Consider the following 25,270-nt stretch of genomic DNA (forward strand, 5'->3'; position numbering starts at 1 on the left):
TGTCAGAAAAATTCTGCAACATTAACTGTAGACGAAAACATTAAGAAAGCAAGACGCATTATACAGCCTAATGGGTGCCGGCTTACATGGGAGGAATGGATTTGATCCTGAAACAGTAATAACTCTTTTAAATATATATATAATGCCTATACTGACTTATGGTTTGGAAATACTACTCCCGACAGGCAGCATTTTTGTTGATACTATCCACCAATTCCATAAGAAAATTATAAAACAAATACTCTCATTGTCTCAACAAACAGCTGACCCCGCCATATACATATTAATCGGAATGCTACCAACTGAAGCTGAAATACACCTAAAAGCTTTAACACTTTTCGGAAACATTACTAGAGCTAACAAAACATCAGTCGAATGGAGATTGGCAGAAAGACAGCTACAACTAAAATCACATACAAGTAAAAGCTGGTTTATAGAAATAAAGAAAATATGCCTAAAGTATGATTTGCCAGACTGTCAGAAATTCTTAACATATCCTCTTGGAAAATTCCGATGAAAAAATCTAATTACAAGGAAACTTTATACATACTGGAGTGAAAAGAAAAATAACAACTCTGAAGGTTATTCAAGTTTACAACACATAGCAGGTGCCTATAAGATAAAAGCAATCCATCCAATCCTTACAACAAACACCCCAAACTGCAGAGACATCAATAGAATACCTATTAGAACAAAAATTGCAACAGGAAATTACATACTACAATCTAATAGAACCAAATTCAACAAATGTGAGGTATCTGCCACCTGTAAAATTGATAACAAAGAGGACTATAGAACATTTCCTTATCTCGTGTACTCATCTAGAACCGGAAAGAGAAAATCGTCTTAAATTAGTACGTGAGCAGTGTCTTACAATGTTAGAACTATTTAACATTTGTTTGGATATAAACTTAATCCTTGTGATAATTAACCCATACTACCATGTGAAATTCTGTGCCAGCACTCAAACTAGTGATTTATGTAGCTTTATTAGCTTGCATATTGAACCTGCTTGTAGAACACTTATATATAACCTGCATATGCAAAGGTAAAAGCTCCTAAACACAGGACAGAAAATGTTAAGAAAGTCAAATTTAGCTAAGTAGTAGTTGTGTGTGGACTGTAAGTTATTATTATTTAAAAGAAAATATATTTTAAATTTCATAAATAAGACTTGATCTGTGATACTGGTGAAGGAATATATTGACATACTTGTACATAGTGTACAGACTTAATTATAATTCTATTGGTGATTGGATATTATTACTCTGTACTGAAGGTGTGCCTATATTGGCAGAATATATAAAGATACAGATAGCAAATATGCAAAAATTAGTCAAACATCTTCAGCTATGGACAGTAACTCCAATAGGGAGTTATCTAACTTTTTTAGTTTAAAATTGATGGTAGTTGATCTGGATATTCTGAGCATTTTTGTATTGCCATATAATCTCTATCTTTGCCTATTTTCAAGATATTAGACAAGTGCTTGCATTTTACCCCCATATTCTATTTTTGGCCATAATTGTTTTTTCATGTGGAATCTTAAACTTCAGAATACTTGCATTTTGATGCTTGATGCAGAATTGTGACTGTGACATCATTTAAATGATTGTTCAAGGAAGATTTGTCAGATTATTAGCTAAAAATAGGCAGACTTTGGTAAAAAATTGACTAAACTGGGAAAGCGCGCAAGGATTGACCCAAAATTCTTTTCCTGTGAACACAAATGACACTGCTTATGTGAGTTTTTAGTGGGTTGTGCCTTTCACTTAAAATGTGTTGGTCAAGGATTATGTTCAATTTCCCCACTTTATTAAATTTATTGTCATCTTATAATATACTAAACCAAAACTTCAATATCTTCTTCACATTTAATGCTGCAAATAATAGAAAATTATCAAAATGCTGTTAAAGCAAAATGGGTTGTCTCCTTTTTATTTTAAAATCTTTTAGGATTTTTTAATAACTCTGGGTTATAAAATCAGAAATACAGGAAGTTATTAGTAACAAATAAAACAGGACAAACTATTAGTAAAGAGATACTAAATATATCATAATGATTAAGGATGTATCCTTCTGATGTTTCAGTCTCGTTGAAATCACGTTCGGAAATTATTTCAAAAACATGTGATACAAGTTGAAAACATTGATGAATCTAAAAATTATCATAAACAAACTAAACTGTGTGAAAAAATTGTCTACTTACAATAAGTAGTTTTTGAGTAATAAAATATTCAAATTTTATAACCAATCCAGTCATCAGCCAAAATGTTGAGAAAATGGGTGAGGGGTACAAAGAAATGATTTTACCAAAAATATGTACATCCCATATCAATTGTTTCTTTTCAAAATTCTTAGATATGTATTTTTTCAATCATTAATAACAAAGAAGTTGAAATGATATGCTTTTTTCTAAAAAAAAAAGAGAAAAATCCCAAATTTACAAAATTGACAGCATGGTCAATATGACTCAAAAAAGCAACAAAATTTTATAAAACTTTCTAATATCTACACCAACCTATAGTTTTTTTAAGTTAAATTTATTCAGATTGGTCCACTTAAGGGAAAGTATGAAAAAAACTTTAATTGTGAAACTGATTTTTTTCATGATAATAGCTCAAAAATGGGTAAAAATTGATGAATAAACTGCTTCGCTGAGCGCAGCTGGATACGCCCGCAGAGGTCCAACCCTGAACAGTTGGGGAAAAAATGGACACAATATTGAAGCTTGATACAGGACTGAATTTGGATTGTAATTAAATATTTGACATATTATAGGTTTCTGAATAAATGTAGTCAAAGAACTTGAAATTGGTTATACGAATTGAATTTATATTCAATTAAAGATTTCTTGCTGTTGTGCAATACACTGTGCTGTTGCCCAATACTTAGTAAGAAAATCTGTTGTCAGACTATAAACAATTAAATCACTTCTCAATGTCATATCAGAAATTTATGAAAAACTAAAGGGAGGTTATCTTAATAAATATAAACCAGGCACCAAAGTTTAATGAAAACTGCTCAAAGAACTTTAAAGGTATTGTCCAGAAACTGGAAAATCCCCCTTTTTTTAATGAATAAAACCCCATAACTCGGAAACGTTAAATCTAAAATTTCTAAAAATCAAAAGGGAGCTTACATCAATAGATATCAACAATTCACCAAAGTTTCATGAGAACTGCTGAAAGTATTTTTGAGTTATTGTCCGAAAACTGAAAAATCCCCCTTTTTTTAATGAATAAAACCCCCATAACTCAGAGACGCAAAATCTAAACTTTATAAAAATCAAAAGGGAGCTCATGTCAAGATAAAAACAATTGACCAAAGTTTCTTGCAAATTGGAGAAAGCATTTTTGAGTAATTGTCCGAAAACTGGAAAACCCCCCTTTTTTAATGAATAAAACCCAATTTCTCAGAAACGTAAAATCTAAAATTTATGAAAAACGAAAGGGATCTCACGTCAATAGATATATACAATTCAACAAAGTTTTATGCAAATTAGGTAAAGCGTTTTTGAGTTAATGTCCGACATGTTGACGACGGACGGACAGAAGGACAACGATATACCATAATCCCTTCCGTAAACGGGCGTATAAAAATGGGAAAAGCATTAAAAATGGGGTACTTTCAAAAGGCCGTAGCAAAAAAAGAAGTGCACCACCATATGATTTTTTCTTCATCAATTATTTTCTAACAGTCATGTAAACCCAAAAATCAGGTTAAGAAAAAAAGTTTAATTCTAGAAATTTTTGGCTCCTCAGAGGTGTACATCCTTAATAAAAAGGAAAGAAATACCATAAAATCAAAGTTGTTCTAATCTTAATGTTTACGTCAATAAACTAAACAAATCTGACAATATGGATGCATCATTCTACTAATCAAATTTAAACAAATAAGACCCTTTACAACTTTATATTCAAAAAATAGTTTATTTTCAATAAATTTGTAATATGCATTTGAATACAGCTTTGACCATTTTATGGAAAATATAACTTTAAGTTCATACTTTATAAATGAATTAATTGAGAATAAGTAAGTTTTTATGGTTTGAACTTTATTGTCCTTGATAAATGCAAAAACAAATCTTTTAAAGTATTTAACTAAATTTATAAGGTTATTCCATTTCATTGTTCTCCTTTACGACTTTATAGACATTTATAGGAAATATACAATGATATAAATATCAAGAGTGGTGAAGTATCAATCATACCCCCATCTTCTTATTTTAATAAAGTAAATTGTTTCACTCAGGAGACTGTTAACTTTTAAATGCTGACCATTGACTTACAGTGCTTACTCCTCATCTATATTCACAAAAAGACCTGAGTAAATCTGTAATCATAGGCTGCTTACTAGGATAAGTAATCAGCATGTAGAAGACACAGATTAATTCAAATATTCTTCCATCAGCATGTAGAAGGCACAGATTAATTCAAGATACTCAGTATTCTTCCATCAGCATGTAGAAGGCACAGATTAATTCAAGATACTCAGTATTTTTCCATCAGCATGTAGAAGGCACAGATTAATTCAAGATACTCAGTATTTTTCCATCAGCATGTAGAAGGCACAGATTAATTCAAGCTACTCAGTATTCTTCCATCAGCATGTAGAAGGCACAGATTCATTCAAGATACTCAATATTCTTCCACCAGCTTGTAAAAGGCACAGATAAATTCAAGATACCCAATATTCTGAAGTCTTCAGCAGTGTATCAGTTAAAGTTAACCAGAGAAACAAGACATCATTCAATATGAACTTTAATAATGTAAACTCCATTTAAAAATAAAATCTATGAAAAGCACCATAATAAAACAGTTGAAGGCTCTAACAATGAACTAAAATAAACAATAAAGGCATACATATATATAGACACAAGGTAATAATGCTTAGTGATAATGAATTAGCAACATTGACATGTTCATAAAATATACATCTGTCAAATAATGTAATCAAAGAGGGTATTGCAAATTCAGTTATTTATTAAAATTGATGTTTCATCTTAAAATGTGATAAAAACAAATGACGGATAAAAGGCCTCACCAGATGCAACATGATATGACTGTGCCATACTGACAAGGGAAGTAAAACAAGAAAGTGGCATGCTTTTGCATGTTAAGCATACTCGCATTGTAATTCAAGGTATAGGAAAACAGGAAGAGGGTGTCAGACAGATAGAAAAAATCTCATAGGTTCAACTCATCACTGCCAAGCTGCTGACCATATATAGTCATTCTGTTCAGAAGTAAATGAGAAAAGTTTGCTGGAAATATTTGTCATGAAAAGATACTAGTAGTTTGACAAGGTATATACAATATAGGTTCCACTCCTAAAATGGGGGTATTACATTTAAATATTAAGGGGAACAAACAAGTGCACATTAACTGGAAACATACCTTGGAAATGAAAAGAGCTTAAGAAATTTGCTAACAATTGCCACATAAAAATGCATACAAATCAGACCTGTATCTAAAAGAAAACATCATTTTGGCTATAAGGGAACGTAATTTTAAGAACCCTCTTCCCGTTGTTTCTCATAATCCCACAGGAGACATCTTTTAATCGATTTTTATATAAATGCAAGCAGGATTTCTTTAGGATAACTACAGCTGGGCCTCTTGTAATTTGGAAACTAAAAACAATGTCAAATTTGTTGCAAAACAACATATAGGGATCTTTTTTTATATTAAGAATACAACAAAAAGAAAAGCCTATGCTGAGCACAGCATTAAACAACCAACCACAACATTGATACAGGAAAATAACCACATGTAAATCAAAGGGAATCATTTTGCTTGAAACACTAATAGTTAAACATGGTAATTTTGGGACCAAAGAAAAGAGCAAATGTTGGTCCCTTTTGTCATTTAAAGCTTTATAACACTAAGAGCTATACAAAACCACTTTGTACATTCTTAAGCTCATTAGAGGAACCTGAGGGAAAAAATCATTGAAATCATATGGAAAATTAAAATTTACAAAGCAATAGAGCATTTTTTTTGCAATTTTTCTGTAAATGTGAAAATATATAAACACATTTCAGTGACAGGTTTTTATAATGAAAACATTCATAGTACCTTTTATGTTTCTCCATTGTCTATTTTTCAGAAATGGGTAGAGCCAATGAACATAAAGTTCAAATTTAACAAGGAATTATCAACTACATCTAAAGTAATTTTGAGGGACAAAACATTGCTAAAGAACAATGAAGATAACAATGACTAAACCTTCCCGTAAATTTGGGGTCATATAAAAACTTCATTGCATTAAGATCAGAGGAACCAGTAATGTTGTACACCGAAATTACTGACAACAGTTTTTTGGTTTATTTTGACATTTTTTCAGGAATGGTGTGGCTAGAATGATGATAGTCTTCCAAGTTTTAGATAAATACTATAACTGAAAATTTGCATTATGGGAAAAAAGGACAAATAAAATCTGACAAAATTTGCAAACTCTGTCAGCAATAAGTATGAACAGACACAAGTCAGACTAAAATATTTTGTAAACACATAAGTACTGCAAGAAAAAACTTCTGCTTGCATATTTGTATATGAAACAAATCACCATAACTAATATTTTGAGCATAAATTGTGACCTCATTTTAATGAAATGTGGACAAAAATCCAACTGAAATTTATATCATGCAACAAGAAAATCAGATCTTAAATAATACATAAGTAACTATCCTTTTCACTTTGTCATTGTTTAGTTTAACACCAAGTAGTTGAACTATAAATGCAAAACATTTGGTGAAATTATTAGATTATTTTGAGAGATAAGAGTATCATTTTTAACTAAGGCTGAATTGTTGACAACTAATATTATTATCAATTAAATGTAGTAAATGCGCCATTAGAAATACTACAAATTCAGAAATTTATGCCTGCTCTATCATTGTGATTGTTGAACAACAGAAAGGAATGTGAGATTTAGTATTGTGATAATAGGACAAGAGGCTCTCAAGAGCCTGAATCGCTCACTTGTATTTCAGAGAAGATTTTTAAATGTTAGCAAACTTGATGAACAAATTGTGTAAAATTGTCTTTAAAGGGCAATAACTCCTTAAGGGGTCAATTGACAATTTTGGTCATATTAACTTTTTTGTAGATCTTACTTTGCTGAACATTATTGCTGCTTACAGTTTATATATATATCTATAATAATATTCAAAATAATAACAAAAAACTGCAAAATTTTGTTAAAACTACCAATTCGGTGGCAGCAACCCAACAATAGGTTGTTCGATTCGTCTGAAAATTTCAGGGCCGATAGATCTTGACCAATTAAACAATTTTACCTCATGTCACATTTGCTCTAAAAGATTTAGTTTTTGAGATATAAGCCAAAAACTGCATTTGACCCTTATGTTCTATTTTTAGCCATGGTGGCCATGTTTATCGAACGATACAAACTTCTGATACAATTTATAAACAAGATACCGTAAAGAACATTTAGTTAAAGTTTGAAGGTATTTGGCCCAGTAGTTTCAGAGGAGAAGATTTTTGAAATAGTTTACGACAACAGCCGACGACGACGACAGCCGACGGACGCCAAGTGATGGCATAAGCTCACATGGAGCCCTTCGGGCCCCGGTGAGCTAAAAAGGTGCATACAAATAATGCTATCAAAATTTGAGCTGCGTTGGATAGAAATCAACCTTAAGCAAGTGCAGGTATACATGTACATGTATCAGACTTTTATTGATTTTGGAACATTCAAATACGAAATAAAAGACTAATGTAGGTCTGTTTTGTAGGGTTCTTATATCAACTCTATTTTCAAATAGTAACAGACTTTGCATAAAGATTTTTCAATTTGAAATAGGTTAACAGATGAATTGATATTCCTTTGTATAAGGTCGATTTCTATCCGATGCAGCTCATTTATAATTGTGTTTTTATTTATGTGAAACTGATCCTATTATAAAATCATTGCAAACATTTTTGATTTTATAGTAGTTATCTATGAGGAGCCTATAGCTCTTACCGGCTCAAAATATAAACTGATTTAAAATTATGTTCTCAAAAGGCCAGCTTCAAAATTTGATATTATATTGAAACCACACATACAAGTGGTAGTTTAGGTCTTGTTTAAGTTGGTATTGCTGTTAAGAGGAAATCCAAAAATCTGACTGTATTTGAAATAATAAAATATAGAAATTTGTAGACAATTTTATATAATCTAATATAAACATTAAAAAAAATCTTTCTTTTTAAAAGTTAACTAAATTATCTTTATCTGTTTTTTATCATTTCTAAAAAGTTGAATATTAATTGGTCCTTAACTGAAACTTTTAGAATGTTTTTATTGATCTTTATATCCACTTTTCTAATTTCAGGAACAGTGGCAGTCATGTTTAATGGCACTTTGGAAATCAACGCCATTTCTGAAAAGTCAACATAAATGTATATTTTATCCAATGTTAGGTAGCAATATACCTCTAACAATATTTTTCTAGTATGAAAAAAGAAGGACGATTACCTACTATCAAGATCATATTCTGATTTTTAAATACACAAATTAGTAAAGACAATGACTTACAGTTTATTTGGGATGATAAATTAATTATTTTTACTTCAATCTTTAAATTTTTGCTAATAGCTGAAAACTTATCAATAAGTCAAACATATGTATTATGTGTGTATATGGTTACTCGATAGATGCTAAGTTTTATTGTGAACTAAGGAAAATAAGCGATGATTACTATTAGCTTGAAAATTGGAAAACCATCAAGAACAGTCCATCTTGTACGAAAAGTTCATCCTAATCCTAGGGACCAAAAAAAAAAATGTGACGTTAAAAGAGAGGTGCCCTTTGAGTAGAGGTTCAAAATGCATATCTATTACTACACCTGGATAAGTAGATGGTCAGGTTTTCACTTCGGGATGTATTCTGATGTTTCAGTCTCGTTGAAATCTCGTTCTGGAATTATTTCTAAACCATGTGATACAAGTGGAAAATATCAATGAATTTAAAGAATATTTTAATCAAACTAAACTATGTGAAAAAATTGGGTACTTACAATAAGTAGTTTTTGAGTAATAACATTTTCTATTTTTATAAGCAATCGGGTCAGTGCCATCAGCCAAAAGTTTGAGAAAATGGGTGAAGTGTACAAAGAAATGATTTACCAAAATTATGTACATCCCAAATCAATTTTTCTTTTCAAAATTCTTAGATATGTATTTTTCAATCATTCATAACAAAGAAGTTGATATAATATGCTTTTTGTTCTAAAAAAAAGGAGAAAAATCACAAATTTACAAAATTTACAGCATGGTTATTTTGACACGAAAAAGCAACAAAATTTTATAAAACTTTCTTATATTAACACCTACCTATAGTTTTTTTAAGTTAAATTTAATCAGATTGGTCCACTTCATCTTTAGTGAAAGTATGAAAAAAAGTTTAATTGTGAAACTGGGATTTTTTTTCATGATAATAGCCCATAAATGGGTAAAAATTAATGAAAAATGGGAAAATCATATAAATGGGGTACTTTCAAATGGCCGTAGCAAAAAAGTAGTGCACCACCATATGATTTTTTCTTCATCAATAACTTTTTTAGTCATATAAACCCAAAAATCAGGTTAAGAAAAAAAGTTTAATTCTAGAAATTTTTGGCTCCTCAGAGGTGTACATCCTTAATAGATGTTGACACTTATAGCAGGTTACACTGTAAATTGTCTTCATCCTGATATTTGCAAGATGTTTAAAACACAGGTACAACTCAAAGTTGACAAGTCCAATGAAACTTCAGGGAAAACTTTGATATGTAGGAAGGACATATGTCGAACAGGATATTTCAAAATATCATTTTTATTATCTAATAGGTATTTACATGAAACTGGCTAAATGCATTCATGAAAAGCTGATGACAAATAACAAAATGACTGATCATTATAATTCTGAATGTCTGAGTTGTCAACATTTATTCAAATCCTTCACATATAAATTTCCATCATAACTACCAAATTTGATAATTTTCATTGCAACTGATCCTTTTTTAAAATGGATGTAACCATTAACACACATATATATTGTTTTACCTATATACTCTTCCAATATTATTTTAAACAACCATATTATTAATAATATTGGTTTAAAAATTCCATTGATCCTTTTCATCTTTCCTAAATGGAAAATACAGTCTTTTCATTACTAATCTTGATCTTATACAGAGAATATTAACAGTTATCTTCCCTTGGAAGATTTTTTGTTGAAATGGTGTCACAGAATGAGGTGTGGTTTTCTTTTCAAATTTAAGAACTTCAAACTTACAATACTGACGGAATTCAACACACTCAACAAAACAATTAAAATAAGAATTGTTAAAATTTGTGGCACATATACATTGCATAATCTATTTAGTTTGGCCCTTTGGAAATTGCTAAAAAAAAATACCTGAAGAACAACTTGTTTTTGATAATTTAATGTGCATTTTTTCTTTCTTAATCTAAGAAAAAATATATTGCATTTTGTCTTTAACACACTGATTTCACTGTGGTCAGCTATTCTAAAGTAACTTAATATTTTCTATAAAAATTTGAACATTTTTATAGAAATCAAATTCAAATATAGGTTTTGGTGTGTTTCTCTATGAGAAATGAGAATTTTAGAACATGATTTAATTTGCAATCGGAAATGTCAAAGCTAATTATTGAAATTGATTAATTTGTAACATTGCACATAAAACAAAACTGAAAGATAAGATATTATGACTGATATAACTTAAAGTAATGGCATCATATTCTTTCAAATATATATATATATACAAATACAAATCTTTAAAATAAAAATAATCTATACTCTAACATAACAAAGCAAGAGACAAGAACTAATTGTGACAAGTACATAATATAAAATGTTTGTTTTTTATTAAATAAAATTAAATATTAAAACTAAAAATAATATAACTAACACAATATGACAACTGAATTGTTGTTGACTTGTAGTTATGTGACTTATAATATTGCACAAAAAACCTGACTTAGTATAAATATTGCATTGAAAGTATTGTATATGGCAGATACTGTATTAAGGACAAAAAATAATGAGCACTTAAATTCATTGCAGTATGATGTGAGTTGAAACCTACTATCATTATTTCATGATATAACTAGCTGAGTTTTAACTTACAATCAATATCTAAGTATTGAATTCTAACTGACGTCAAGGTTCCACCAAAAGTTCATGGTGAGTTTAAATCTAACCTAAAGATTTCATCATCTCATGGAGGTTAATAAATCCTACAATCAATATCTAAGAGTGGAAATCATTAGCTCACAGAGGTTTAAACCTACCATCAATATCTAAGAGTTTAGAGTTAACATCAAGATTTCATCCTTGTACATGACAGGTTTAAACCTAAGTCAAGATTCTATAAATAGTAAATGGTGAGTTTAAATCTAACAAAGATTTTATTATTAGCTCATGGAGGTTTTAATCTACCAATAATATTTCATCCTTGTACATGATAAATTTAAAACTGATGCCAAGATTCCATGTGAAAGAATACTTTAAAAAAATTGAAATCATGATTTGTATACTTTTTATATATGGTAATTTAATTGTTGAATGTAGAAATTCATAATAACGAGTAGAATTTGAATCTGAAAGACTACATAAAGCAAGTGGATTTCTGTTTTGCACCAATTTAAAATGATTCATCTAACAAAAAAAACTGAGAAAAGAATAAAACTATTAGCAGATCATATCCAACAATAAAAGTGATAACAAGATTGATTTGATCAATACTGACTAAACACATATTATTACAATGTAATTCACACAACACTTTGTTGTTAAATCAAAACTGACTAAACATATTATTACAATGTAATTCACACAACACTTTGTTGTTCATGGCAGGAATCTTCTACAAAACTTCTGTGATACAAGCCTGTGTCACCATTGGGTAACATCCCTACACATATACCACTTTCATCATCCTGTAATGATAATATAAATAATTATATTACATTGGTTGCAATGAAATACCTTGATTTCTAAGTAAAATAAAACTGATTATATCACATGTGAAATAAATCTGGTTTCACTAGTTCCCTGACGTCATACAATGGGTGTTGTTACATTTGTAAGTAAGTAAGTACACACTTAAAAAACATGAGTATGATATGAACATTCTGAGTTGATTACCCGGTAATCATTAAGTTATAAAAACCAAAATCATGATATTTTTATAACTAACTAACATTTACATCTAACTCATGTCTCTTCTCTAACTGTATAATTCCTAAAATAACCACAAGCAGTTTCAATATTGTGTTTAGATCATTATTTTTGGGCTTCTAATGATTTCATATTTTTTCTTAAACTTTGAAGACTTTTGGCTTTGAGCATAACTGCAAAATATAGTTATTAATGGAAAGAAGTTTTTAGGTAATGAAAAAAATTGTTTGATTTTCATATGGAAAGACAGACAGACCGTCAAGGGTAACATTAATGCCCCCTATGACTATGGCATGGGCATAAAAAAATTAATCATTTCAGGGCAATAACTCCAATAAGGAGTCGACTGGCAATTCTGCAATATTGAGTTATTGACTTATAGGTAGATCTTGTCTTGTTATCATTTTTTGTTTTTTGAAGTTGTTATCTATCTATCATGTCTATTATAGCTTTCCTGATAAAGGCAAAAATGCAAACAAATTGTCATTAAAAGTACGATAATTATAGTAAGAAGTGAACTATAGATTTCTGCCATGTTGACCTTCTTGTAAATCTTGTCTTGTTGATCATTTTAGCTTTTAAAATTTCTAACTATCTGTTATAGTTTTCAAGATAGTAAGCCAAAATTTTAAAAATTGGTAAAATTCGTCAATTGAGGGTAATAACACATGAATTAGTCTGACAGTTTTGGTGTAAATAGACAGTAAGTAGATCTCAACATTTTGGACATTAAAGCTGTGTCAGATTTTCTCTATTTATAGTGGTTACAATAAAAAAGACAAAACTTGCATTTTACCCAGATGTTCTATTTTAAGCTATGTTAGTCATGTTGTTTAGCAGGCAAGGTGATCTGACACTTTTTTTTTCAAAACTAGATACCCCATGATCATTATGGCCAAGTTTGGTTAAATTTGGATCAGCAGTTTCAGAGAAGATGTTTGAAAAAGTTAACGTATGATGATGACATACACCAAGTGATGGGAAAAGCTTACAATGGCCCTGTGTGCCAGCTGAGCTAAAAAAATGAGATGAACGGATGGAAGAATTTTCATTGATGTAATAAAAAAGTGTACTGTGGATTCATTATTATTCGTGGAATACCAATTTTCGTAGATTTCGTGGATACTGGTAAACCACGAATTCAAATGTTCAACTATTTACAAATTTTCCATTGGTTTGTATGCAGACTTTGGCAAAACCACGAAATTAAATATCCACGAAAATGCAAGATTTCCTCAATCCACAAAAATTGATACCCACGAAAATAAATGAATCCACAGTATGTTAACAAGGATTTGCCATATTTTAAATATGATTAATTTTGTGTCCTTATTCAGTTTTTTTGATAAACTTTTTGTATTGTATAGCAATGGTCCATATATATATCCATATATATGCAGCTGTCAATTAAAACAAAATAACAATTATATCAGCACCTGACTAATTTCCTGGATAAAGCTTCCTTCTTGGAAAGACAATTCATCTTCATTCTGAGCAGTGTAAGATGTGATGGCCTTTTTCAGTAAACTTCCTGCATTTTGTCTGAAATATGCACAACATGGTTTCTATAATCTTTTTTTATTAAAAATAAAATGAAGATGATCAAAATAGAGGGGAGAATATGCTCATTTTATAACAGATAAAAGGAATATGACTGTATCATCAATACTGGGCAATTAAAAATGGCTAAAAGGATTTCCAGTAACGTCTTCCCTATTTTTCAGAAGTTTTTAGTTAAGTTTTCAGTGATGGATTTAGAGGGCATGCATACACCCACAACCCCACATTTAATAAAATAAAAAAGCATCATTTTCTGGCAAAAAGTTGTTATATTTGTGTGCTTTTTTACCATTATGCCCTCTTTCCACAAACTCTAGATCTGACCCCGGATTTGACATTCAAATAAACTTATTTAAAATGGATTTCTTATGTCTGATCCCAAAACCTGCACTTTTAAACCACAAACTGTAAATCAAGACTTATCATAACTTAATCAATCAGGAAACTAGAAGAAAACCTTAAAGTGTGTCACAAGGAAATGTTTAATGAAAAATCAAGTAATCTCTTCAAATAAATATTTATAATCCTTGTACAATACTTTACCATATAAGAACAGAAAGTTCATTTTAGCAAACATTCTAATAATTTTTGCGATGAATACATAAGATATGTGTTTGCATTTATATGTGAAACCTGAGTAGTGACAGACATTTCAAAATGCATAGACTTGATTCACAAGTGTCATTATCTTGTGCTGTATGTTATACGAGAAAGAATCTGAAGTATCGATGCATGGAATGTAAAGTTTCAATATGTGAAAAATGCAAGGATTGTCATTCTAATTTTCCATCAAATTCAAGTCACACTGTTTTGTCTATTGACATCATCACTACAAACAATCAAACAGAATATGAAATCAGGAAAATGCCTTGCAAGGAACATGACACCAAAAAGTATTCATCTTTTTGTCAAACTTGCAAATTTCTGATTTGTGAAGATTGCTCTGCTGAAAGCCACTCATATCATAGAATTATTGATATAGATAATTTTTTACAAGAGAATTTTACCAGTGGAGAAAAAAGTAAAAGGAAATTAATGAGGAGAATGTCTTCTGATGATTCAGGTTTTCTACTTGTAGATTACCCAGAGGAGGATGGCAGTCTGCCCCCAGTCTGGCATTCAGCCGGAGCAGGATCTTTATTTATGACGAGAACAGTAGAATTTAAAGTCATTAAAACATTCGCAACAAAGTTACCAGCAATAAACAGTATAGAAATGGTAAATAAAGATGAAGCATTCATTTGTTATTATGAAGGAGATATTTATAAAATTAGTCTAACACCAACACTATTTACCAACAGACTGAGGCATATCGATGAATTTAGAGGATTAGAACCAGCTGACCTAGCTGTTAATTCAATTGGGGATATGTATCTAACATGCAGAATTGACAACTCTATAAAACTAGTGAGGAAAAACAAGCACAATAAAACTCAGATATCATCACTACCCAAACATTTCACCATGGAACCTTTGTGCATTCATTGTGAGAAAGACAATGATTCAATCATCTGGATAGGGCTTGCTGAAATTGGAGCAAACTTTAAACTATCATATAATAGATCTCGTCAAGTGGTTTCAATCTTACCTGATGGAAAATTATGTAATATTTTTGAATATACCGAAAAAAATGAAGCACTATTTACATTTCCATGGCGAATAACATCACATCAGGGTAGGATTTATGTGATTGACAGAAAAAGTGAATACTCTGGGACAGTTGTAGCACTCACTAAGTATGGCAATATAAAATGGAGATACAGTGACCTACATCCAAGTTTCAGCCCAAGACAATTCCTTCCTTCTGATGTAGTAGTTACAGAATTCGCAAAAATCATAGTGTTAGATTCAGCTAACAATGCATTCCATATGCTTAACATTGATGGTTATCAAATTTTACACCAATCACTGAAAGGCTTAGAAATTGAATATCCAATCAGCATGAAATTTGATGAATCAAACTATTTATGGATTGGCAGTGGATTCAAAGGTGCTGCTGAAAATAATGCTAAACTGTACAAAATTAAAATTACAGGAATATAATAAAAAATATTTCAGTATTTTTCAATACATTTGTAATTGGTTAGAGGCAAAAGATTTTCTAACGAGCTGTCAAAACAGATTTTGCAAGGTTCATTCTGCAAAAACTTCCATGTGATATTACTGTCATTATATAAACTATTGAAACACATTGAAATTAAATGTACAACTACATGCCAATTATTATTAAAAAAAAATCACACACTTTTGTCATATTCTTTCATAATTAGGACTTTATCTTTAGCCATGGCAGTGGTATATTACATGTATACAATTTTGCAATCTTACAAAAACTGATTTTCCAAACATGTGAGGCAAAGTTGACAGGCGACAGTTTTTCAATAAATAAATAAAACATAAAAATAATTTGATTATTCAGTAGAAAAAAGTTAACTCTAGATAGGTAACATTGCTAAAATGCTTGATGCAATAAATCTGCAATTTTTTAAAACTTCCCAATATTCGGTCTACATAAATTACTGAAATCTTATTTAAAAACTGACAATTTAAAAACACAATTGTATTATCTAGACCAAAATATAAAATAAACTACTTCTGTAACAGTGAATCTTTTCTGGCATATCTGTTATACTATATAAAAATAAGGAGATGTGGTATGATTGCCAATGAGACAACTGTCCACCAGAATTCAAATGGCATAGATATAAGCAATTATGGGTCACCGTACAGCCCTCAACAATGAGAAAAACCCATACCATATAGTAAGTTATAAAAGGCTCAGACTTGTAAAATGAGAAACAGTTCAAACTGATGGCCTAATTTATTACAATACAATTCATGAAAAAAAATCATGACAGACATGAACTAACGACAACCACTGAATTACAGGCTCCTGTATCTCTTTTCACAAAAAATCTTAAGAATAAAAATACTTGTAAGTCATACACATTTCAGTTTAACTTACGATCAGTTTTAATTGTAAGAATTTTTGTGAAAAGAGACGCTGACTTGGGACATGCGCATAAAGAATGTGGCGGAGTTAACATAAGTGTGAGTGCTCAACCCTAAGTTAAGTGGATTAACAAGGACAAAATAAAAAAGTCAGTCTGATAATTATAGTTTATATACAGATTCATACCTAAAATCCCCATTGGATATGTGACACAGAAAAAGAATGTGGACAAGTAGAATCAGGAAGTTTTCTATAAAATAAGTCAAAATAACTGACAAGAGTTGTCTCCCTCTTATCATATTAAAGTATGTTTTTGTAAAGCTTTAAGGGGTTCAAATGTCCAGAAAGATTATATTTGTTAAGGATAAAAACAGGTTAAAATTGAAAGATAAATAATACAGTAGTTAAAAAATTTGTAATTGTCTGTCCAAGTTTGGTAAAAATCCAGGATAGTTTATGAATCTAATAAAAATTTTAAAAAATTTAACTGCAGACTGTATGTAATGTTAACTGGAAGAAAAACTAAGTCCATTTATAAGTAAAATATGGATAAACAAGTACAAAATTTTAATAAAAATTTCCTTCTAGATACTAGCTTTTGATCATAAACAAACTTCTGTCCATGTTTGGTACAAATCCAGAATAGTTTAAAAAAGTTATTAAAATTTTAAAAACTTTAACCACAGAGTGAATGTAATGTTTCCTGGCAGAAAAACTAAGTCCATTTATAAGTAAAATACGGAAAAACAAGTATTTTTTTTTTTTAAATTTACTTCTGGATACTATCTTATGATCATAAACAAGCTTCTGTCCAAGTTTGGTAGAAATCCAGGATAGTTTGAGAAAGTTATTAAAATTTTAAAAACTTTAACCACAGAGTGAATGTAATGTTTCCTGGCAGAAAAATTAAGTCCATTTATAAGTAAAATGTGGAAAAAAAAGGATTTTTTTTTTACAAAATTTACTTCTGGATACTATCTTATGATCATAAACAAGCTTCTGTCCAAGTTTGGTAGAAATCCAGGATAGTTTAAGAAAGTTATTAAAATTTCAAAAACTTTAACACAGAGTGAATATTTGTGGAAGCCACCGACGCCGACGGAATGTAGGATCGCTATGTCTCGCTTTTCAACAAAAGTCGAAGGCTCGACAAAAAACAGGAATGTTTTTTGTGTTGGGTAACTGTCTTATTGAAAGTTACCTCAAATCATCTGATTTATTCAAATCTGAGTGTCATCATAAAGTATTTCATTTTATAAAGCAGAAACAAGTTATACAAAATGACAGGACAAGTCGTCTCAGATACAATGTGTACCTCATCTCCTCATTTTCATATTGAGACCAATTTACATTCCAATCTGATTAAAATACAGATCCTATGTCCATGCTTCATTCACAAGAATCTGACAAAGCTATTCCACTAGAAGTAATGTACTGTACTACCCAAGATAAGTTGAGGTTAACAGCAAATATTGAAACAATTCATTGAAAACCTTTAACCTAAACTTTTATTTATAACTTGTTGAGTGGTATCAAATGTGATAGGGATACTCTATGTCAACATGGACTCTAAAGCATTGTTCAATATGCATTGATTGACCTTGTGTTTAAAAATATATGAATGGAAGTCACTTAAATTCTAAGAAATTGGGTGCAAAAGACTGGCTGCCACTTAGAGCTAGTTTTAAATAAAATATCATTGCCTGTGTGCTGGACAGTCATGATTTTAGTTCCTAGTGTATGGCAATCATTAACAATCATTAATTTCAACCAACCTGTTGTCTGTGTCATTGATCTGTAGGTGACCATCTTCTTGTATGTGATTACTGCTGTAATCTGGACTGAAGGTAATAGCTGTTGGGCTGTCAGTCACTGGTGAAGCTGGAGGAGTCTTTGGAGGAGGTGGTCTCTTTGGCTTGGGACTAACTATTCCATTCATAGCTTTCCGTGGAAGTCTTGAAGGACTGGAAGCAGTTCGTGATGAGCCCATGGGATTTGGGGCTTTCTGTTTGGGACTTTTAGGTATAGCACTTGGAATTTTACTGCTATCTTTGGCAGTTTTTTGTCTCTGAAATTTTCTACTCATATTTGGTGAATCTGATAACAAGCTTTTTGATTTTTCGACTTTTGGCAGTCTGCTTGGAGAGGGACTAGTCATACTACTATGCCTCACAACATTTGGTGGTCTTGATGGTCTTTCAGGTTTTGATTTATTTTCGTTTTCATTTTCCTCAACATTTTCAATATGAGTTTTTGAGGTTGGACTAAAGTTTGGCTTAGGAATAGAAGTATTTCCATGTAATTGTTTGTTTTTAACAGCAGGACTAGTCAATCTTTTTGGAATATTTCTCTGATATGAATGTGCCGGTCCAGGAATTGAAGAAGTTTTGGGACCATTGTCTTGTGATTGTCTGTTTTCTGAAACATTTTGTGGACCCGATATAGAATTTTTTTCTGTAGCATCACAACTCAATGATCCAGAAATAACAGCCATCTTTTGATCACTATCGTCAATTATATGAGCATTTTTCAAACCATTTTCCTGTATATGATTATCAATTCCAGTTTCTTTATTATCAATAATCTCATTTGTAAGTTTTTGTTCATTATTCAACTCAGGATCATCAAAACTCCTATCTTTTGAATTCACAGAGTTCTTTTGATTTGGCACAATGTACTTTTTGTCTATTTTACTATAAATTGGGCTCAGTGGCCTTTGGTAAAAGTTGATTTTATCTGGGCCATCTGCTACATCTTCACCTACCAAACTGGTCCCAACCTCACTATAGCCTGGTTCCCCATCATATTGAGAGTTAAGGTGATTTTTATTTGGTTTTGGAGCCACTGGAGGAGGCTTTGGTCCATCACTTCTCAAACTTTGTGATTTTGGAATTAAAGTTGGTTTTGGAGAGTCATCCCTCATACTATGTGATTTTGGTTGAGGCAGTTTACAAGGTAATCGACTGTCAGATTTTTGAGCAGGTTTTTGATTACCAGCATTCTGATGATCTAATATATCACCATTTATTACTTTATTGGCAGCACTATGTTCCACAGAAGGCTCACAAATTACATTTTGATTTCCTATTGTAGCACTTCTTTCGTCTGACTGACTATTGTCCATAGAATTCTGTCGGTTAACTAACTGTCTAGAATCATTCATATCAGACATATTGATCGCAGACACACTTGTCAGTTCAGACTGATCATGAGTTCTGTCCCCTTGTACACTACTAGACAAACTTGTTAATCCTGACATTTTACCTATACTTGTGTCAGTTGTTGCAGTATTCTCTAAGAAACTAGTCACATTTTGAGTATCATCTGGTAAAATTGCACTTTCATTGTTTATATTTTGTGATTCGTTTCTTGTTTCATTTGCATATTTTGTATTACTAGTATCAACATCTGTCAGGGATACATTTGGAGTAGAATTAACATCTCTTAAATCTGGATAAACACTGTTGGCTTTTTCCTGACGAATCATATACTTTTCTTTCAATAATTTTGGAGGGTCAGGCCGAGGAGGAGGTGGTGACCTAACCTTTCTTCTACACAATTCAGATTCATTACCAGCTTTTGTTTTTATTTTAGGCACTTTACGTAATTTTGGCTTTATATATCTTTTTGGCACTTCTGGTTTTCCAATCTGACTATTGTTTTTGTTTACACTATTATTTATCTTAGTTTTATTAAATTTATCCATTAAGTTTGTTTTTGATTCAGGTGTTGAATGATGTTGAATAGGGGGAGGTGGAGCAGGCCTTGATGGCCTCACAGACTTTGGCAGTTTACTCCTTTTGTTAGGAGAGTCTTTTGATAAACCATTTGAGACTTTTGCCTTTTGGTCCAGAGACTCTGTAGATTTTTGAGAGATTTCATCCTCAGATCTATGACCACCAAGCGGTTTAATGGGTGATAAAGCTGCTATATCCTTGTCAATTGTAGTTTCTAAAGGTGTGTCATGAATCACAATTTTGTCTGGTATATCATCATGGGTTATCTCCTCTTCTTGAGTTACATCCCTTGAAACTGGTCCATCTATCTCATCTGCAGCCATCTGAAAACATAAATGAAATGTACTGATACTGATTTTATCAAATCAAACAATAGGATTAATGTGATACAAAATAAAAGAAAAGAAAAAGTGTACTATATAGTACTTAATTATGTTATGGATACTGCAGTGCTCCTGTTCATATCCATGTTACCCGCTCGGGTTCAATGCAATAGTCCCTGATAATATTTTTATCTTTCCTTGGAAACTTCAGTCTTGAAATCCAGTAAATATATTCTCAAAACACTATGCCAGTTCTATGTACCTCTGTGGGTTTTTTTTCAGACATGTTGTTTCACATTAAAAAAAAAATTACATTTGCTATGGAGCAATACAAACAGACACAATATAAAAAGTTCCCTAACATCAATGCTAATCTCACTACAAAATTGTGCCTAATCAATCTCAATTCATGCTCCAAACTTGTTGAATTCTACTTAAAATGCTTTTAAATGCATGTCATTTACTATTTATTCAATAATTAGATTAGATTGAACCAAGATCTACAATATAAAATTGGAGATTAGGTATTTATATTGCAAATAAAACAACTATCCACCAGACACATGACATAGATGCCTATTGTCAGAAAAAAAATTGTACACTAGGTTTTACATGAACATTCTTATAGATTGTATGTACTTTACTTAAACAGCTATCATTTATTGCTTATTCAGAAATAAATAAGACTATTTATTTATGCAAAACAATGCATTATAATTTTATATGAATTTAAATTATAGGGTTAAATATAATTACCATGATATTTACTATTATAAATATAGAATATTCCGCGTTTTAGTATGTTCTCAATCGCAAAATACATCAAGGAGACCGGTGATGTATAAAATTTACTCACCTTGAATCAAATATGTTTAGTTTTGTTTTTTGTGTTCAATTGAACGGGTGTTCTCATCAAAATCTAAAATTATTTAGTTAGTTATTTATAAGATTGTTGTATCTATCGTTATTCATTAACATGGATGAGACGGAAAAGCAGAATGACTCGATACATATATACGAAGAGTCGGTACCGTTGAAAGAAAAACGTTCCTTGTCACAGCCCAGCAAGGTCAGTGCTAGGACAAATATGGAACCAGAGAAGAAGTCAGAAGGTAAAAAGGCTACTAGGGCTTCAAAATCAGCTAACATGCAGGCTGAATATGATAAAAAAAACTCCATACTCTTGAGAACTTTAATCATAAATTTGAAATTTTTTTTGAGTTGTTTGCCTCTAGCAATCAGAATAGGGAATTTTTGACCAGATCTGAATGCAATGTATTGGGTAACCTCCCATCATGGGAGCGTAGGCCAGTCATATCATTAGAACCAGACTTGGACCAAGATTTGGGGTCACCAAGGGTTTCTAGGAACGTAGATATTGACACAAAGGTCAGAAATATCTTTACACGTTCAGCAATGTGAAAGAAATGATCTGGATATAAGGTCAGATGAAGAAAGTGTGTCTGGAGGTAGTCCAGTTAAAAAGAACACTGAAGAATTTGATATGTCAATAATCGTAAATGTGAACGGTTTATAAAACATGTCACTGTACAAAATTCAAATGTACATGGTGGTATTTCTCTTTCTAATGAGCATGATAAGTCTGATCAAGGGCAGACGACCAATAATGTAAACTTTCTAACCAAAATATTTAAGGAGGATATTGCTAAAAAGAGATGCAATATTAGTTTGGTTTTAGACAAAGCGTAGGTTGACATTTTAGAAAATTCTTGGGAGTTCAAATAACCCAGACAGAATTTCTGCTTAAATATAGAGGACTATAAAAATTGTTTTCCAATTCATGATAGTGCAGTCGAGAAAACTTTTTACACAACCTCTCAAACAGGCTGAGAAATTAGCACTCAAAGGTCACTTAAGGATGTTCGCTACTCTATCTTAAAATAACAAGCTTTTTAAAAGACTGTTATAAATTGATAGTATATAAATAAAGGAACTAAAAAAGCAGAAAGAAGTGAAGGGTCCGTGTGCTTGTTTTCGAGATATAAGCCATTGAAAATTTGGCGGGAAATACTTCTCTCTAGATTTTTCATACATTTAACATTAGCACCTTTTTTCTTTCAAAATTGATGAAAAAATAACAAGGATTTTATAAGATTTTCAAAGATGACATTTTGACCTATATGTAATCAAATTATGGAAAGAAAAGTAGGGGTTAGTGGGCAAAATTTTTAATGGCTCTACATGGACAAAACCAGAGGATTCCGAATATCTGGCAAAAATTCAAAAACAGGAGGAGCGAACATCCTTAAGTGCCAGAATGAATGTTATTCTGTTTTATATATTCAGCAGGCTCTAGGTTCCTTATTGCAAACTCTAGAAGGTGAGGATTATTACAAAGACAGTGTTTGTCAGACAATAAAGGATGTTTTTGCTATGTCGACAAAGACTCTTGATCAATCGGGTTGCAAAGGTGCTTTCTGTCATTTGATACGCCGTAAAGCAGCAGCTCAAGATTCTGGCTTGAATGATTTAAAAGATATGCGCAGTAAGTGCCAATATCTTCCACTCACACATGATGGGTTATTTGGTAAAGGACTTGAAAGGTCTTTGGAAAGGCGTAAAGAACAGAAAGACCAGCTTTCTGATCTTTTGCCAGAGTTCACAAAGAAAAGGAAGTTTGAGAAGGATTCTCGTGAAAAAGGTAACACTAAGGTTGTCAGGTATTCCAACTGGTCAAATGAACATAAGAATGTTTATGAAAGAGCAAATGTAAATGCTGCTAGTACTGTTTCCAACTATAGGAAACCAGCACAGCATTTTCAAAAGATAAGACAGAACCAGTCTCACGACAGGTTGGACAGTATGCAAACAAGACCGGCTTAAAGTCTGGCAAGAGTACTACACAGTCATCCTGGGGTTCTTTTCAGATCCCCAAGAGAAAGGATTGCTGACTCAGAAGTAAGTTTAATGATGTGTCTATATATACCAGTAGGGGGGTCGATTAAAGATTTATTTCAAAATTGGGAGAAAATAACATCAGATCAGTGGGTTCTCTCAATTGTAAGAGAAGGTTACAAACTGGAATCTATACAAAAGCCTCTTTGGACGGGGATAAAAAAGACAATTGTACAAACAGACAATTTGGGTATTTTTATGCAAGAAATAGATACTTTGCTAGAAAAAATGTAATAGAAAAAGTTCAGTATCCCCTTTGTCTAAACGGTTTTTACAGAACATTATTTCTAGTCCCCAAGAAAAAGGGGAAGTTAAGAATGGTGACAAATTTGAAACCCCTAAATCGTTATCTTAAGAAAATTCATTTCAAAATGGACACTCTGCAAAAGGTAATAAACTTGGTTAAACTGAACGATGGAGCCAAATCTCTCGATCTGTCAGATGCGTATCTCCATGTTCCAATATTTTAGTCACACAGACAGTAGTTCAAAACCAATGTTATCAATGGAAAACAATGTGCTTTGGGCCAACATGTGCTCCAAGAATTTTTACAAAAATCATATCAGTAGTTGCAGCATATCTCAGAGCTCAAACTTTAAGAATGGTGGTACGGTATATTACCAGAATCCGCCACCACCCCGGTATAAATTTCTGTTTTTTGGTGTATTTTGGTTGTCCAATTAAATGCCATATAACACTGAACTTACCTTGATTTGAGGTGAGTAGATTTCATACCTCACCGGATGTTTTAAATCTCGGTCTCCTCGATGTTTTTTGTGATTGAGAACATACTAAAATGCGGAATATTCTATATTTATAATAGTAAATATCATGGTAAGTATATTTAACCCTATAAATTCATATAAAATCTCTTCTTGAGATTTCAAAAATATCCATTTTTGGTATTAACTCCACACAAATGCTACTGTTGTCTTGTACTCTTGATGCTCATAAAAGTTTCACAATAATAAACTCATGGATAAAATTCTGAAATCACATTAATTTAGTCTTGTTGCTTTAAAGCAAATTATAATTTCTGGTTAACCATTAAATGTTTTAATGAAATTAATGGTTTAATATTCTTATTTACTAACACTGCTGTTCTTTGTATTCTATTAAAATCTTCATGGTAATTTCATAATCTGACAATTATAACAACCACACCCACCCATTTAATTTGGAAATTAGATGTTTCAGTCATTTGTAACTAACTATCAAAACTAAATGGTTAAATTTTTCCCAAAGAACTTTATCATCCAAGTCAGAAGATACAATATGAATGCAATAATGTTTTAGTTTTAAATCTGAAACTTATTTCTCAGACAATTTGGCACTGACATAACTATCAAACTCTTTTTTTCAATAATCAAGATTCAAGAACATAAGTTTAACTTTTAAGAACTGAATTATTTTCATTCAGACTTAAAGGTTCGTTGAATGGGAATCATAATTTAGATCTGAATAGGGACTTTTGATTCAGTGTTTTCTAATTACAATAAAAATTCCCTGAAGATTTTTCAAATCATCCACTTTTGAGAACCTATCAACATCTATTGAACAACTGGTTTTTGTCCTAAGTTTGC

The 25,270-nt window shown here is 31.2% G+C and overlaps 2 protein-coding genes across 4 annotated transcripts in view; one reads left to right on the top strand and one right to left on the bottom strand.

Moving 5' to 3' along the window:
* Nucleotides 1-4,750: 4,750 nt before the first annotated feature.
* LOC127715255 (uncharacterized protein DDB_G0284459-like) overlaps nt 4,751-25,270 on the bottom strand; it is a 57,034-nt gene continuing 36,514 nt past the window's right edge. For all 3 annotated transcript variants that reach the window (XM_052221278.1, XM_052221277.1, XM_052221279.1), the window contains 3 exons: nt 18,487-20,771; nt 13,635-13,740; nt 4,751-11,957 (listed from right to left, as the gene is read on the bottom strand). In XM_052221278.1, coding sequence (XP_052077238.1) covers nt 11,850-11,957; nt 13,635-13,740; nt 18,487-20,771 — 2,499 coding nt within the window. In that variant the 3' untranslated portion in view covers nt 4,751-11,849. The remainder of the gene's footprint in view (nt 11,958-13,634; nt 13,741-18,486; nt 20,772-25,270) is intronic.
* Nucleotides 14,304-16,120, top strand: LOC127715281 (uncharacterized). The gene has a single exon (XM_052221320.1). It carries the CDS (start codon nt 14,416-14,418, stop codon nt 15,799-15,801), a length of 1,386 nt encoding a protein of 461 aa, XP_052077280.1. The 5' UTR covers nt 14,304-14,415; the 3' UTR covers nt 15,802-16,120.

This window comes from Mytilus californianus, unplaced genomic scaffold, assembly GCF_021869535.1.
Source record: "Mytilus californianus isolate M0D057914Y unplaced genomic scaffold, xbMytCali1.0.p SCAF_9, whole genome shotgun sequence".
NCBI classification, from domain to species: Eukaryota; Metazoa; Mollusca; class Bivalvia; order Mytilida; family Mytilidae; genus Mytilus; species Mytilus californianus.

Bases quoted from the DNA above. Each gene is read 5' to 3' on its own strand.
- LOC127715281 (XM_052221320.1), top strand. From the start codon at position 14,416: ATGCATAGACTTGATTCACAAGTGTCATTATCTTGTGCTGTATGTTAT.